The sequence below is a fragment of the Diceros bicornis genome, chromosome 33 (genome assembly GCF_020826845.1).
Source record: "Diceros bicornis minor isolate mBicDic1 chromosome 33, mDicBic1.mat.cur, whole genome shotgun sequence".
Taxonomy (NCBI): domain Eukaryota; kingdom Metazoa; phylum Chordata; class Mammalia; order Perissodactyla; family Rhinocerotidae; genus Diceros; species Diceros bicornis.
The window spans coordinates 19,786,765-19,805,111 of NC_080772.1; the positions used below are offsets into that span (position 1 = coordinate 19,786,765).

An 18,347-nucleotide genomic window follows, 5' to 3' on the forward strand; every position below is an offset into this window, starting at 1 on the left:
GTCTGAGACCTTTGGCCACTGTTTGGAAATTGTCGATCTACTGCAAATAACATGTAAAATCTAACGATTACCTTATTAGAGATATACACTGAAGTATTCATGGCTGAAATCATATGATGTCGAGGATTTCCTTTAAAATACTGCGCAAAAAAAAGTTGGAGGAGGAAAGATGAAATAAGTTTGGCAGAATAATATGTCGATAATTGTTGAAACTGGATGATGGGAGCATGGGATTTATTATACTATACTACCATTGTCTGTTTAAAAATTTCTGTAAATTAGAAAAATCTAAGGACTTGGCTTATGTTCTCAGCTTTGCCATTAACTGGATAAGAAACCATACTCAAATCACTTAAATATTCTGTGCCTTGATTTTTACAAATGATCCTATTGCAATTAATCAATCAGCAAGTAATTATTGAGCTAGGCTTACTGGGTAGGTAGCATTCTGATGATACTATCTAAATTCCCAGGGATGTTGTCAGATTACTGGAAAATATAAAGTACATTAAAAAACTAAAACCTCTTTTCAAGTATTATCACAAAATCCATTGTTGAAATTCTTTGAGTACAAATGCTTGGAGCGCAGATCTTTGGTAAATGAAATTTCCTGAAGACTTCTCTTTTTCTCGTGTTTAAGAATAGTTATTTAGGTTAGGTATCTGCTGAGATAGCAGCTGCTCACACTCCTACGTGAGAATAGGACAGGAAAAAAATAGTAATATGTTACACATCTTGGCTCCTTTTGTGTTTCTGAGAAAAAAGCAAGCAACCTTTAATATTTCTAAATACTGTCTGTATCTACTACATGGTAATATAATTTAATTCGGACACTTTTGTGGTTAACTCCCCAAAGGCAGGTAAATAGAGAAGGAAAAACTTAAAGTTTAAGAATATGCAAGCTTGTGTGTCTGTTGTTGTGTATGCACAAGCATAAATGATTTCGAAAATTTGGAATACCATCCAGGCACGGCTATGTGGCATAGTGCCAGAATAGGGAGATGATGGCCCCCTTCTTATCTGTGGACTTGAAGCCTTGGTGTGGTTCAGGACCAGACATGGACTGTGGCTTGAAGGTCTGGGGACTGCAGTGTGTGACCACATGCCTGGCTACCAGTGGAGTGCTTTAGTGGGCATTCCTGACTGACACTGAAGGAGTGGGAACAGTGAAACAATTGCAAACTAGGATGAGAACGTGCTGTGCACCCAGTGGAGTAGGGTAGGCACAGGTGCTATATGATAAGTGTAGGGAGTACTTAGCCTCCTGAATCACTAGAAATTCTTCCCTGTGGTTATTAAGCAATTACTCCCTGCCAGAAGGTACATTCTGTGCAAAGAGGGTTAAAATTCTTTCATAATGTGGTGTGTTTGAGCTAACTGTATCCTCTCTGTTATGGACTAAATGTTTGTGTCCCCCCGACCCCCATTAGTACGTTGAAGCCCTAACCCCCAGTATAGATGTATTTGGAGGTAGGGCCTCCAAGGAAGCAATTAAGGTTAAATGAGGTCATAAGCGTGGGGCCCTGATCCAAGAAACACCAGAAGCTTGGTATATTTCGAGAGCGTACTCCCCGCCACCCCACTGCCCCCACCGCCCCCATGTACATGAAAGAAAGGCAAGCCAGGAAGAGAGGACTTACCAGGAACTGAATCTTGGACTTCCAGCCTCTAGAACTATGAGAAAATGAATGTCTGTTGTTTAAGCCACCCAGCCTGTGGTATTTTATTATGGCAGCATAAGCAGATTAATACACCCTCCAATAGATAGATAGATGAGAGCACTTCCCTCTAGGGTGCACCAGAGAGGTCAGTTTTGATTAGGAAGAGGTGTGGAGAGAAATCTGGAAAGGCAGGCCAGAGAGAGGTGCTTCAGCTGGGGACAGTGATGGTGGTAGTGGGATTTCCTGAGCAGTGGGAGGCAGCAGAGTGCTGGTTATCCAGAAGAGACAGAGAAGTTGCCAAGAGAGAAAGCACTGATGTAAACTTGACCTTCTTTACAATTTTGCTTGTGGAGTACCTTGGCAGGAGACAGTATCAATCATACAGTAGTTGCTCAATAAACCTTTGGATAAATGCACAAATTTCCTTGGGACGTGGATTTTCTCTGGCACATTATTTGTTTGCCATATACACAGAATGGTAAATGTATCTAATAACTATTTCAGTCTTGTTAGTTTAGGCTTTTAAGAATAATATCTTTATTACTCCAGAGCACTGAATAGGGATATTTCCTCCCATTAAAGACCATATTTAAATGCTTTCCTCCTCCTTTTAGATGAGATGTTTATTGAAATATATTTTTTTCTAAATTGACTTTGTCAACAGTGTGCTATAGAAAAAAAAATGAATTTCCTTAAAACAAGGTGTGCTATAGCTCGAGTATGAGAAAAGTAGATCAAGGTGGAATCCTAATGATCATGTACTCATAATCAATGAAGAAGTCTGCATGCTTTGATTAGATTAATATTTTTTCTCCCAGTAAAAAAATTTGCCTGCATCCCGTACCTTATGTTTTTGCATATTTGTAAAATTTAGAAAATTTTGCTTGGGATGGACAATGTAGGGCTCAGGCCCTCCACTGAAATTTTTCTAATGTTACTACCTTTAATGACAGCCCTCGTGGTCTAGTGGGTAAGATTCAGCATTCTCACTGCTGTGGCCTGGGTTCGTTTCACCCTGTCTATTGGTTGTCAGACCGTGGCTGCTGTGATGCTGAAAGCTATGCCACCAGTGTTTCAAATACCAGCAGGGTCAACCATGGTGGACAGGTTTCGGTGGAGCTTCCAGACTAATACAGACTAGGAAGAAGGACCTGGCCACCCACCTCTGAAAAAAACTGGCCATGAAAACCATACAAATAGCAGCAGAACATTGTCTGATATAGTACCAGAAGGTGAGAGGATGGGAAGGTGAGAGGATGGCGCAAAAAACTAGGCAGGGTTCTGTTCTGCTGTACACAGTGTTGCTAGGAGTTGGAATCGACCTGATGGCACTAGCAAAACAAACCTCCTTTAATCCTCACAATATACCTGTAATACTGATCTTGTTATCCCTATTCTACAGATAAAAACTAAAGGAGGACTCCTCTGGAGTATGACTAAGAGACCCAGGATTGCTAATCAGAACATTTTCTCTTTTCTAAATGTAAAGCCAAACATACTTCTTGTCTCATTGTGCCCTCTCTTTACAAGATTTCATTCTTTTTAAGGCTGAGTAATATTCCATTGTATATATACACCACAATTTCTTTATCCATTGATGTATTGCTAGACACTTAGGTTGCTTCCATGTCTTAGTTACTGAAAATAATGCTGCAAGGAACATAGGGTTGCATATATCTCTTCAAATTAGTGTTTTCATTTTCTTTGGATAAGTAGCCAGAAGTGGAATTGCTGGATCGTATGATAGTTCTATTTCTGTTTGGGGAACCTCTGTACTGTTTTCCAGGGGCTGCACCAATTTACATTCTCACCAACAGTGCACAAGGGTTCCCTTTTCCCCACATCCTTGCCAACATTTGTAATTTCTTGTCTTTTTGATAATAGCCATTCTGACAGGTGTGAGGTGGTATCTCATTGTGGTTTTTACTTGTATTTCCCTGATGATGAGTGATGTTGAACATCTTTTCATGTGCTTGTTGGCCATCTGTATATCTTCTTTGGAAAAATGTCTATTTAAGCCCTCTGCCCGTTTTTCAATTTTTTTTTTATGATATGAAGTTGTGTAAGTTCTTTATATATTTTAGATATTATTCCCTTATCAGATGTATGATTTGCAAATATCTTCTCCCATTCAGCAGGCCGCCTTTTCATTTTGTTGATGATTTCCTTTGCTGTGCAAAAGCTTTGTAGTTTGATGTAGTTCCACTTTATTTTTGCTTTTGTTGCCCTTCCCTGAGGAGACTAGTCTAAAACAATATTGCTAGGACTGATGTCAAAGAGCTGACTGCCTGTGTTTTCTTCTAGGACTTTTATGGCTTCAGGTCTTACATCCAAGTCTTTAATCCATTTTGAATTTATTTTTGTATATGGTGTAAGATATGGTCCAGTTTCATTCTCTTGCATATAGCTGTCCAGTTTTCTCAACTTCATTTATTGGAGAGACTGTCTTTTCCCCATTGTATATTCTTGTCTCTTTTGTCATAGATTAATTGACCATATATGCATGGTTTTTTTCCTGGGCTCTCTATTCTATTCCATTGATCTATATGTCTGTTTTTGAGAAAGTACCATACTGTTTTGATTACTATAGCTTTGTAGTATAGTTTGAAACCAGGGAGCATGATGCCTACAGCTTTGTTCTTCTTTCTGAAGATTGCTTTTGTTATTTGGGGTCTTTTGTGGTTCTGTACAAATTTTAGGATTTTTTGTTTTAGTTCCGTGAAAAATACCATTGGTATTTTGATGGGGAGTACATGGGTAGTATGGACATTTTAACAATATTAATTCTTCTAAGCCATGAGCATGGTATATCTTTCCATTTATTTGTGTCACTTTCAATTTCTTTCATCAGTGTCTTAAAGTTTTCCAAGTACAGGGCTTTCACTTCCTTGATAAAATTTATTTCTAGGTATTTTTTTCTTTTTGATACAATTTTAAATGGGATTTTAAAAAAATTTTCTTAATTTCCATTTTTGATAGCTCATTATTAGTGTATAGAAATGCAGCCAATATCTGTATATTAGTTTTGCATCCTGCAACTTTATTGAATTCATTTATTAGTTCTAATAGTTTTTTGGTGGAGTCTTGAGGGTTTTCTGCCTATAGTATCATGTTATCTGCAAATAGTGACAGTTTTACTTTTTCCTTTCCAATTTGGATGCCTTTTATTTCTTTTTCTTGTCTAATTGCTGTGGCTAGGATTTCTGGTACTAATGTCGAATAAAAGTGGTGAGAGTGGGCATCTTTGTCATGTTCCTGATCTTAGAGGAAATGCTTTCAGCTTTTCACTGTTGAGTATGATGTTGGCTGTGGGTTTGTTGTATACGGCCTTTATTATGTTGAGGTATTTTTCTTCTATACCTGTTTTGTTGAGACTTTTTATCATAAATGGATGTTCAATTTTTTCAAATGCTTTTTCTGTATCTATTGAGATGATAATTCGATTTTTAGCCTTCATTTTGTTAATGTGGTGTATCATATTAACTGATTTGTGGTTGTTGAACAATACTTGTATCCCTGGAATAAATCCCACTTCATGTTGGTGTCTGATCCTCTTAATGTATTGTTGAATTTGGTTTGCTAATTATTTTGTCGAGGATTTTTGCATCTATGTTCATCAGGGATATTGGCCTGTAAGTTTCTTTTTTTCTGGTGGCTTTGGTTTTGGTGACAGGGTAATGTTGCCCTCATAAAATGAGGTTGGAAATGTTCCTTCCTATTCAATTTTTTGGAATAAATTGAGAAGGATATGTATTAACTCTTCTTTAAATGTTTTGCAGAATTAACCAATGAAGCTGTCTGGTCCTGGACATTTGTGTTTTAGGAGTTTTAAAATTACTAATTCAATTTCCTTACTTGTAATTGGTCTGTTTAGGTTTTCTGTTTCTTCATGACTCAGTCTTAGAAGGTTGTGTGTTTCTAGGAATTTATCCATTTCTTCTAGGTTTTCCAATTTGTTGGCATGTAATTGTTTGCAGTCTTTTATGATCCTTTGTATTTCTGTGGTGTCAGTTGTAACTTCTCTTTCATTTCTGATTCTATTTTGGGCCCTCTCCTTTTTTCTTGATGAGTCTGGCTAAAGGTTTATCAATTTTTATCTTTTCAAAGAACCAGCTTTTAGTTTCATTGATCTTTTCTGTTTTTTTTTTAGTGTCTATTTCATTTATTTTTGCTCTGATCTTTATTATTTCCTTCCTTCTACTAACTTTGGGTTTGTTTGTGCTTATTTTTCTAGTTCCTCTAGATGGAAAATTAGATAGTTTGAGATTTTTTTTTGTTTCTAGAGGTAGGCCTGTATCGCTATGAACTTCCCTCTTGGAACTACATTTGCTGCATCCCATAGATTTTGGAAAGTTGTATTTCTGCTTTCATTTGTCTATTTTTTTATTTCATTTTTGATTTCTTCATTGACCCATTGGTTGTTTAGTAGCATGTTGTTTAGTCTCCACGTGTTTGTGTTTTTTTCCAGTTTTCTTCCTATAATTGATTTCTAGTTTCATACTGTTGTGGATGGAAAAGATGCTTGATGTGATTTCAGTCTTCTTGAATTTATTGAGACTTCTTTTGTGGCCTAATGTGACCTATCCTGGAGACTGTTCCATGTGCACTTGAAAAGAATGTGTATTCAGCAGTTTTTGAACGGAATCTTCATCCCACCAGAGCAGCCTTGGTGTGGAGTGCCACGGGACCCCCCAATCCATGCCTGATCCAGCTCTGGCCATCCTGCCAGGGTGGCCCTAGTGTGGAGTGCCCCAGTATAATGGAAATTCACAAGATGCAGATTGCTATAAGATCTGTGGTTGAAATGTTTATTGTGATTCTAAGTGTCTTCTGTATGAAAGCAGCTTGGCTAAAGATAGTAAATAAAAAGGATCAGACTCCCAAGTATTTTAAAGGAAAGAAAAAGGCTAGTGTTCATATTTATTAGTCTAAAACGAATATTCATTTGATTTCCCGTTCCTAGTACAGAATTTATTCTTTGGGGGTAAATTCTACTCAGTTACTACTATTGTCACAAATAATTAATTGATTCTTGGACACTCTTGGTTAGCTCAGTGATACCTCTTTAGGATGTCCTCATATATTTCCCACGATAGTTTGGGACAGGTGCAGTGACACTTCAAATATTCATTCTTTTATGAAATTCTGTTGACCCTGGCACACATTAAACTGTCTATTCACGTCTGCTGCTCTACCAAATGAAACATTACACAATTTTTCAGACCAATATTGCTTGAGATAGACAGCTGGATCTAAACACATCCAGCAACACAATTTCTACTTAGCAGATATCAGATAGTCTCCCTTAGAATATTGAATACAGCTTTAAATTACTGAAGAATTCTACCTAGGATAGCAGGGATCTGTGCTTCTGCCAAAAGTATAGCTACAATAGAAATTCAATAATTGAGCCTAACACCAGTCATTTGGTTGTTGCGAATTATTTCTTCCAGGGCATGTACATGGTCTGTGGGCTCACTTTCATGGAGGGGCTAGGTGTTCCTGTTACCTTTTAATTCTTCTCAACTGGGGAAGCATTTACTCTTGAGTCAGTTTGAATCTTAGAACACACTGTTTCAGTGTTATGTGGGAAGCTATCCTCTTAGTTTAACTAACAACTAAATTATGAGGCGAATAGTGCTCCAGAGTCTATACACTATAACGTCTTGAGTGATCATTTGATGTGCTTCCCTCGCCTGGCCTGGGCTGGTGGAATAAAGATGGACGCCCTGGGCAGAAACTCCTATAGGGCATCCATGGGGAAAGAGGAAGTAGTCCTAGAAGTCATAACTGCAGAAACACAGTGGAGGGATTGGCGGCACATTGGAAATGAGGAGTTCGAGTCATTAGAGGACCTTCAAGTTCCCTTTATTTTCATGTGCAGTATTCAGATGTCTTAGCAGCTCTCAGTATAATTTGTTTTATGAAATACATTAGGTACTCAGTGTAGCTGTTGTCAGGTTTATTCAATATTCTGATTCTGATTCATGAAAATATTCCATTAAATGCAATTGCTCATGTAATTACTTTGCTTAATCTACAGCATACTTTAATTAACATTGCACAGAATTCTGATTTAATCAATTAGATTTGATCTAGTATAACGTAGCTGTAAGTACTTTTTATGATGCAGCAGCCCAAAATAATTATCGAGAGCTAAGGTAATATACGACACTACCTAAAACTAACAAATTTCCTATGTTAAGTAAAGTAAATCCTAATTTGAACTATAATTTTTATTATTTATAAAAAAGTAAACTACAATGAGTAAATCATTGTTTTCATTAATCATCTATTAAAAACAATCTCACCGGGAGTGTTAGAACTTAAAAAATGTGGTTTATTTTTGTGTGTATTCCCCCACAGTTAGCCTTGACAACCAAAGATTAAACTCAAGCAAGATTCACCACTTTTTGATTTTGTAAATAGACTCATTAACATTAATATCTCATGATATTTGTTCACTCTTATGGGTTGAGTTTGCCCCTCCCAAAAAAGATATGTTGAAGTTCTAACTCCCCCAGTAAGTAAGAATGTGACCTTATTTGGAAATAAGGTCATTGCAGATGTCATTAGTTAAGATCAGGTCATACTAAAGTAGGGTGGACCCCTAATCCAATGTGGCTGGTGTCTTTATAAGAAGATGGCTATGTGACAACACAGAGACACTCAGGGAGAAGGCCATGTGAGAGGAAGGCCGAGTTTGAAGTTGTGTAGCTGTAAGCCAAGGAATACTAAAGATTGCTGGCAACTGACCAGAAACCAAGAAAAGGCAAGGAAGGATTCTCCTAGAGGTTTCAGAGGGAGCATGGCCCTGCTGACACCTTGATTTTGGACTTCTAGCCTCTAGACTTGTGAGACAACAAATTTCTGTTTTTTTGTTTTTTTTTTTGGTGAGAAAGATTGGCCATGAGCTAGGTTGCCAATCTTCCTCTTTTTGCTGAGGAAGATTGGCCCTGAGCTAACATCTGTGCCCATCTTCCTCCATTTTGTATTTGGGACACCGCCACAGCATGGCCTGACAAGCAGTGCATCAGTCTGTGCCCGGGATTCAAACCTGCGAACCCCAGGCTGCCAAAGCAGAATGCACGAACCCAACCACTATGCCACCAGGCCGGCCCCTATTTTCCTCTATTTTGTATATGGGCTGCTGCCACAGTGTGGCTTGATGAGCGGTGTGTAGGTCGGCGCCTGGGATCCAAACCTGCGAACCCTGGGCTGCCAAAGTGGAGTGTGCGAACTTAACCACTACGCCACTGGGCTGGCCCCCAAATTTCTATTGTTTTAAACCACTCAATTTGTGGTACTTTGTTATGGCAGACCTAGGAAACTAAAATACTCACTAAAACTAAGTTGAGAGCTACCACTCAACATAACCAGAATCTATAAAATTATTTTTAATAATAGCGGGGGGGAAGCATCTTGCTAAACTATATTTCAAAATGCAGATGCTCTTTTTCGTTTGAACTTTTACATTCCTAAGCAAGTATTGACATAAATATAAAACTTTTTGTTCCTAGCACCCCTCCTCACACACAGTACCTAGCAGAGTGCCTTAAACATAAATCATCCAACAGTACATTTTGTGGCTTGGTTTAAAAAGATTAAAAATGAAAATAGCCTATAAATATTAAAATACCCACTTATAGAACTTGAGCTGTAAAATATATACAGTGCTACTGAAATGTGAGAGTAATCATTGAGAAGAATTTATATGAGGCTCATCAAGGCAAAATTTCATCTTGAATCTATATATGGATAATAAAGAAACTATATACCCAGCTAGTTGGTGGATTATTCAGATTTTATATTTTCTGTTGCCCTCATTTTAACTTTGAGGAAAATACTCTTAGCACCTTCACTATGTGAAGGGCAGGGAAAAATAATATAGATTTATGTTCTTGGTATTAACTAGCTAACAGATCTTGTTACTTAGGGTATAGAATAGATGAAAATTAAAAATATAATAAAAACGAATTTGGAGGGTTATCTGTAAACCCTTGTATCCCCCCTGAATATTCAAGAGCTGACAACCCCTTGGGTTGTCACTGGGGTGATAATGTTTGATGGAAAGGCATCAATGGACACCAGCAAAGGATCTGTACAGAAACAGCTAACAGAGCAGGGGGTATGTAGCATGCTTCAAATCAAAGGGAAAAGTTTCCTGGCCTCAGGGGGCCACGAAGGCCACCAGACGACACCAAGTTAATTGTGTGCATCTTTGTCAGGTCCTTTGCGAAGCAGCGTCTTCCCACTCTTGGGGGTCTTCATAAGCCTCTGGTGCTCCTGGTTGTTCTGGACACTTTGGCTTTTGCCCGTTCTACGGGTAGAAACAGCTAGCATAAAACAACTCCCCACCCCCCAGATCATTTCTGAGCGTTTCCTGCCGGATGGGATGAACTGAAGTTTAAATTCCCAAGTGTACTATTCCTCAGCAGGATAGAGCCTCAAACCTGCCTGAGAACCATTTCTGCAAATATATAATTGGGAATAAGATGACAAGAGGAATTAGATTCATAAAACATAGACAAAACTAACATTTCCTGATTGTCTACTATATTTTAGGCTCTGTGCTAAGCATTCCATATAATCTCATTTGACATTTCTTTTAAATTTAATTTTGATTTCATTTTTTTATTGAAACAACGTACATTTATAAATATCAAAAAGACTCGGTGGTAAGTAGTTGGGAGTTCATTTTAAAAAAAGATCTTCCTTTAAAAGGAATATACTCTTGTATGATATTTTTCATAATTAAAAAATAAAACCAGTCAAATAATACGACGAGGCTTATCCTCTTCTCCATCCTTCCTTACTCCCAATTCCCTCTTGTTAGTGCAATACCTTTTAATCTTTTAAATTATTTCTTCTAGTATTTTCTTTCTTGTTTCTAAATAACATGCCTATACTGATATTTCTTTTTTTTCCCCCCCAGTTTTAGATGTGTCTGTTGACATCCTACTATGGCAGATGAGGATTTAACCCTCCTACACCCGCTCCTCTCACATACATTTACTTCCTTCTATTCTTCAATACATTTACGTATATCACAGATTTTGGTTAAGTCAATATTTAGGGCTGGGGGCCGGCCCAGTGGCACAGCAGTTAAGTTTGTGCACTCCGCTTCGGTGGCCAAGAGTTTGCCAGTTCAGATCCTGGGCGCAGACTTACTCACTGCTCATCAAGCCATGCTGAGGTGGCATCCCACATAGAAGAGCTACAACTCTACAACTATGATACACAACTATGTACTGGGGCTTTGGGAAGAAAAAGAGGAAGACTGGCAACAGATGTTAGCACAGGGCCAATCTTCCTCAAAAAAAACCCCCCAAAAAGCCAAACAAAAAAATCAATATTTAGGCTTAACATTATTTTATATAAATATTATTTATAGCTATGTCACATAGTATACTATGATTATATTTCCTTTCTTGTATAACTCATTGTTTTTACCAGAGTTAACAATTGCATTATTTTTTGTTTGCTTGGTTTCTGTGCTTTTATTACTAATTCTGATATAAGTAAAACTTTCTGATATAAGTAAAAATTGCCTCTGAACATGTTTTTTTTTTTTCACCTCCAAAACACCAGTAGATAGTTGTATGTCATAGTTGCACATCCTTCTAGTTGCTGTATGTGGGACGCGGCCTCAGCATGGCGGGAGAAGCGGTACATCAGTGCGCGCCCAGGATCTGAACCCGCGCCGCCAGTAGCGGAGCGCGCGCACTTAACCGCTAAGCCACTGGGCCAGCCCCTGCCTCTGAGCATGTTGAAGTGTTCTGTTTCATTTCACCTGAAGTCTCCAGCCCTCCTCTCCCTATTCCAGGTCAGTGGTTCTCTAAGCCCGGCACACGGCTGTTACTGGGACATTTCCATTCACCGTTACCTTGAGATGTTTTTCCGTGCCCTCCTCCTGTTTCAGATTTCCTATTTTCTGGGATCCTACATCTTTCTCTTGGTTTACTCTCTCATTTTGGTAGAGTATATCCTTCAGGAGTTTCCTGAGAATGGTAAATAATTTAGGACCTCAATTTTATGAAAACGTCTATATTTTACCCTCACATTTCTTTGATTGTTTTGCTGGGTGTAGATTTTTAGGATAGAATTTCTCCTCAAAACTCTGAAGGCGTTTCTGCGTTGTTCAAGCTTCAGTGGTGCTCTTGAGAAGTTTCATTCTACTCTAATCCTCATTCCGTTGCGATCCCTTTTTTTTCATCTCTGGAAGTTTTTAGGTTCATCTCTTTATCCTAGTGTTCATGATGCATCTTGGTCAGATAAATTCTCTGAGAGGATTTGTATTTGCTTCTACCAAATACTTTGAAGGTATAACCAATCTTGGATTAATCTGAATTAAATTCTTGGCTAGAGGTTTATTTAGGTAGTCTGAATTTGGGCCACAAGCCTGGGTGAGGGCTACTTGTGGTTCCAATTTCTCGGTGCCAATTTCTCCCCTCTCTACTCTTGCCAAAATTTGAAATAGTCGCTTTTCCTTGTGATCCATTGGAGACAGTAGGGGGGCTCATTTGTAATTTACCCCGACACTGAAGCTATAGCCCTTTGGGATCCCAGAATTCTGGAAGGAGGAGACTCTGCTACTCGACTTCCCACCTTGGAGTAGCCTTGGGCTTTGTTCTCTGCTCTCATTCTCTAAAACGCTGTGAACATCAGGGTCTGCACTCAACTAGTTTAACAAATGCTCTCAGGAAAACAGCTTCCCACTTATCTTTCTGGGTTCCTGCCTTCACTCATGCCTGACCTGAGATTTTCTTACTTTTTTGTCTGATGTTTTAAAGATGATTTAAAAAATTATATTTTGTCCAAAAGTTTTAGTTATTTCCAGCAGTCTAGAATACCTATCCTGTCATTTTCCTGGAAATGGAAGTCTATATCACTTTTCTAAGCTGCAATTTCCTCATTTGAAAAATGAGGATAATAGTAGTATCTACTTCAAGTATTTGAGGAATAAGTGAGATGATTAGTGTAAAGCTCTCAACCCTGTATCTGGCACCTCAATTAATGTTTATTCTTTTTTTTAAAGTGTTATTCTCAGAGTCTAACTGTAAGTGCTCTATCTTGCTATGTTTTTATAGGTGTTTGGCACACTAATGCCAGGGGATAAAGATACGAATAATCTGAGGTCTTGGTAAGTTGTATATATTAAGAAATATAGTTCTTTCCATTTCAAACATTTCCATTTCAAATGAGAACCAAGTGGTTAAACATCATTAGTAGCCTAGATCTTAATTGAAAACATGAGATTTATTGAAGCGAAATCCTCAATTTCTACGTTTCTCGAGACAAAAGAATTTGAAAATATTTCCTCCCCCCTTAATCAAATAAGACTCTAAAGGGATATGAGATGGATGCTTTCTCTTACAACAAACTAGGCTAAGCTCTATTTTTTTTATCCTTTTTTATTGCCACAGAGAGTTGAATTGCATGAGAAGGTCCTTTTGAAGTCCACAGATATATTCATGCTAAGCAGTTGCCTGTCTCTTTAAAAACAATTTCCACCCATTGCCAAGTAGCTCTTGCGCAGTATCAGCTCCGTCTCTGGTGGTTGATCTGACTCTTGGGCTGTCTCAGGGACACTTTTTTAGTAGGTGCATTGTGATATTCTTCACAGCCAGCATGGTCTCTGTACAGGTGGGTTTGATGAGCGCCTCGGGGAGTAAAAATCCAAAATGCCCAGTGTCACGTAGTTCAAAAGCAAATGTGTAGGGTATTCCATTTTTGTAGGCCCAATCCATTGAGCTACCAGAGCTCACATCTAAAAGCAGAAGAAAAAAAAAAATTCAGCCTCACTAAAGAGTCTGTATACTTTCCAAAATATATATATAGTGCTTGCTTACTAAGCCAAACTAAATCCTTCCAATTAAATACTGTTTCAACAAGAATGATTTAACAGTAGTTCCTTGGCATCAGGCTCATGGAACTTATAAATCATATCTGCTATCATCTTTGAGGATCTAGTCTAAGTATTAATGCTTTTTCAGTATGATGACCTCAAAATTTCTCAGCCTCAATTCCAATAACGTTTATCTCCACCCTCACTTCATTTACCCATAAACAAACCCAAACCGTGGACTTTTCTTCTTATCGCTCAGTTCTTTTCCACTTCCAAGGTCTAGAATATTGAAATTCTGTTCCCAGAAAACCTCCTCATTTCTTCTATTTCCCCTATTTTTTCACTCCTAATGAGCTTGTTCTTTACCTTTACTTAAGTTTGTAGTTTCCAGACTCCTCCCAGCCTTCTTATAATTTCATTTGACTCTCTACCTGGCCATGGTCAATTACCTCACTGAATTTCTCACCAGACTCTCAGAGGCCTCATCCAGTCCTTTTTCTGCCTTTGTTTTGCTAGTTCTCAATTCTTGGGCCAGTTTTTCTGCTCACATTCCTTGTGAAGGAGCAGAAGAGAAGTCCTTGCTGTAAATTCACACTAATCGCTGAAGTCGTTCTCTGTTTCCAACGCTGTTCTAGGCTCCTTTTTCTAGACCTTAATTTACTGACCCTTTCTCATGCTCTTCTAGTCCTGCCCCTCACTTTACCACTGTCCCCATACTCATAATAGGTAATCAGCCCGTCACCTCTTCTACTGACATCATAGCTCTCTGACTTTTCTCCTGCTAGCTCAGAGGAAGAAATGTTGCTCGCCTTTTACGTGTGTCATCTTTTGACTCCATCCATTATTGTCTTCTCTGGTAGTGAGAGGGTCCCTTCTCTAGGACCTTGTCTCATTAATTAAACTCCCCTTTCTTGCATCTGCATTGACCAAAATGCTTAAGCACTGCTTTCCTGCTATATATATATATAGCACTTCCTTCTCGTGATCCTGCTATATACCATCCCCTTTTTCTTCTTCCTTTTGCTTTAGAACTCAAAAGGGAATATATATATGTTGCTTCTACATCTGGTTCTTGCCTCTACCCATCTATGAAAACTTTGTTCCTGAAGGTTACCAATGACAGCAGGCCTAATCTCCTCTGTTTTTTCCTTCCCTCAGATCCCACTTTCAAACTCTCAACAGTATTTAACCTAGCTGACAATCCATTCTGGCAACTCTCTCCTTCTCGTTCCTGTGACCTCACATGTTCCAGATTTTCAGCACGGAGTTGAAGGTGAGGGCATTAGAGGCAGACTGTGGGCTTGGGCTGTATCCGAACCCATCACCTATTGTGACTTCTCTGTGCTTCAGTCTCCCCTTTTGAAAAACAGATAATACCTACTGCATAGGGTTGTTGTGAAAATTAAATGAACTAATGTGCTCAGGATATATTAGCTGTTATTGTTTTGCATCTTTACACTCCAAAGTGCCTAATATGTAATTTTTAGCATAACATGCTCTTAATAATTACTTAATAAATGAATAAATGTTTCATAGAAGAATCTTATTATACTTTTTTCCTGAAAACTATATGATCCAGCTTGATATAACATTATTATTTTTAAAAAATTTTCAGAGCATTTTCATCTACTCAGATAATACCACTTTTTATACTATTTTTGCCAGGACAAGTTAGAGATAGAATTATTATGTGAAGACGACAATTAAATGACTCTGCATGTGAAGATGACAATTAAATGACTCTGCTGTTTCTCAGACTAAGGACAGAAGGTAGGCTGTGGCTTCATTGTCCCTCTGGGTTAGAGTACACTGGAACTGCAAATAGTAGTCATAGTAGCCAAAGTCAGAGACAATATGTGCCAACGGTTACATCATGGTGATGTGACAGCCTCATTTCTATGGTAACAGGTTGTTCTGGGTAAATATAATACAATGACTGTGTCTTGATACCAAGCTGAAAAGGTGAACTGTAAGATTTTAAAAAATTAATGTTTTAAAATTGTTAATATATATTATGTTGGTATTAATTGGTAATGTGATTTTTTTTAATACTATATTTCCCCTTTTAGGGTGGCTCTATCGAAAAACAGCTCTAAAAAGGTCATGAGACCAATGATCATAGTCTTTGAAAAAAATTCTGATACTTAAGACATTCTCATTATTAGGATAAACTTACTTGATAAGCAATGTTAATTGACAAACCAAGCTTTTCTTCTGAAGGCTGAAGAAAGTGAGTAGTTAGGAATATAATGATGGATGGATTAAAGAAATTAAGGAGAAATTTGCTACTTCACTGAAAAGCATAATCAGATGTCACTATCCATACATATACCTATAACTTGTGTGTGTAAACTTTCATATGCATATGTAGACATTCAATATGATTTCTCACCATATTTTCCCCATCGTATAGTCAATAAATTTTAGAGTTTGAAAGGTCAGGAGAAATGATGTAGTCCAATTCCTCATTTAATAGTTGTAGAAACGAAAGCCCAGGATTAATATCTTAGCTAAGATTACAACCCGACTAGTGGCAGAATTAGGACTAGAATCCATGTCTCCTGATTCTTTGTCCAAGTTCTTTCCATATATCCAATTGCTCGTTATTTCATATAAAATAAATATTGTAATCACCTTTTAAGGGGAAATTCAGCTGAAGGTGTTATGTAAGAAATAGAATTTCATAACAAGAATGGTGGAGGAAAGGAATAAAAGGGAAGCTCTTTTAGGGCTGAAACATTACTTCATTATCTTCTCAAGGCCCATTTCCACCCTTCCAGTAGTTACAATTGCTTAAGGAGCCCATTTTGGTACTTTCTACTGTCATAAGATCTCAATTCAACTTTGTAGTCATTACCACATGCTTAGAATATTCACTGCTTAGAATTTATTTAAATTAGAACAGTGATTTCTGTCAAGCAGTGTAAAACTGATCAAATATAAAATCCCTCCATCTTCCTTGGCTAATTTGATAGTCAAAAATTTCACTTTAGGGGGAGCACACTTCCTCTTTTTTTAAGGAGAAGTCATTATATAGGACACTGGTTCAAGAGATGATTCTAACACAACATACACAGGAAACTTACACAATGTGCTGGAGGCAGGTCCATATCTATACTGTACCCCGTATACCGACCAAAGGGCATTCACAGCTTTATAAGCTGCAGATTCCTGTGAGGGAAGATGGAGAATTTATACCACTTACATCATTGCATTGAAACCTTTAGAAACCTGGCATGTTGTTTGAGCATCATCAGTCATCAATTTGGAGAAGAAGGATGGGCACATTAGTTAATAGCTATATTTAATAATAATGTTATTCTTTGTCACGTGCTGCATTTTGCAATATGTTTTAGAACACGTTATTTCCTTTGATCCTCACAATAAGACAGTGATCAGTAATATTTCCATTTTACAAACGAGAAAAGGAAGGCTCAGTGAGGTTAAATGGGCAAGATGGGGTTACGTGGCAAGGAGTGGTTGAGCTGGGATAAGTACCCATATCTTCTGACACTGATTTAGTGTTCTGTCCTCTTAACTTTAGTTCAGAGATAGCTATTTTTATAAATTACAAAATGCTTTGACAGGGGAGGGCCCATGTCAGTCCTACTCATGGCTACTCATGCAGTATTTAGCAATGTGCCTGGGTATAACCGATGTCTAATCAACATTTCTTGCATGAATGTTGAATAAGCATAGATCTGCAAGAGTATCTAGATAATTTTATCGATGCTTAAGTACATACTTCCGTGGCTATGTACAAGAAAGTTAAAACACATTTGGACGAATTAAAAAACCCTTTAATTCGGTAAGAAAGACTTCTCTTATGCTATGTGTTTATCCCTACTGGGAATGGGAACAACAATTTGAGACTGCGTCATGACTTCTGACAGAGCTCAGCAAGGTACTGCTAAGATGTAGACATTTTGAGGTGGAACTCTTCCTACTAATGCCAAAAATCAGGAAAAATACTCAACACAATCAAAATACTAAAAGGTGACTCTTCTAACATGAACTAAAATGATACTGAACACCCTTGAAAACATTTTCAAATGGTATAAAGGCACTGGTTTCGATAAGGAGTTAGAGAAGTATTGTATGACCGGTGAGAGGAAAAGAAGTGTGTTGAAACCAGTATACAACTCTCCCGTTTCAATTGGCCTGTGAATAATTTAATCTGTCGGTTGAAGGCCTCTGGGCAACACGGTGCTGTGTGTAGGCCCAGCTTCATCCTGCTGTCCCCCTTCACCTCGGGGACGCAGACAGCAGCATTTGCAGCAAATACCACGCTTTGTGGATATTCAGGGACCAGGCTCCAGAACCTGGCAGACAATTTATCATTGATCTCACTGATCATGACATTCTCCTCTCAGGAGCCAACAGAAAAGGAATGTAAACACCATAATAAGGTATCTTGATGGAGAATATTCTAAGAGTTTAACATTTTCTTTAACGGTCTCAGCAATATTCCATGGCAAGGGCAGATATTTCTACATTTAGAAGATGACTGCATTCTGTTGGTGAGAAGACTTTTGTTCCTCATTATTTTAGATGACTAAACCCAAGGAAAAAAAAAATCTATTAAGAAAAACAAATTTTGCCTATTTACATAGAACATGCGTAGTTTTAGCCTTTTGAGCTCACTGCACTTCTGCCACTCGGGAGCAGGGGCATGTTGATGAGAAGTTCAGATATCCTTCTACAAAAAGCAGAAACATCATCAAATTTTCTAAGAATTATTTTCCAGGGTGGCATAGCTGGACACCTATTTGAAAGAGTTTAAGCAATTCCTCCTTTCTCTATTTCTTCCTCTTTCCAAATGTCCAAAAGGACCTACG

At 38.0% G+C, this 18,347-nt stretch overlaps 1 protein-coding gene across 1 annotated transcript in view; it reads right to left on the minus strand.

Moving 5' to 3' along the window:
• Window positions 1-13,243: 13,243 nt before the first annotated feature.
• CPA6 (carboxypeptidase A6) overlaps window positions 13,244-18,347 on the minus strand; it is a 267,672-nt gene continuing 262,568 nt past the window's right edge. The window contains exons 10-11 of the mRNA XM_058528827.1: window positions 16,596-16,680; window positions 13,244-13,431 (exon numbers count right to left, since the gene is read on the minus strand). Coding sequence (XP_058384810.1) covers window positions 13,244-13,431; window positions 16,596-16,680 — 273 coding nt within the window. The remainder of the gene's footprint in view (window positions 13,432-16,595; window positions 16,681-18,347) is intronic.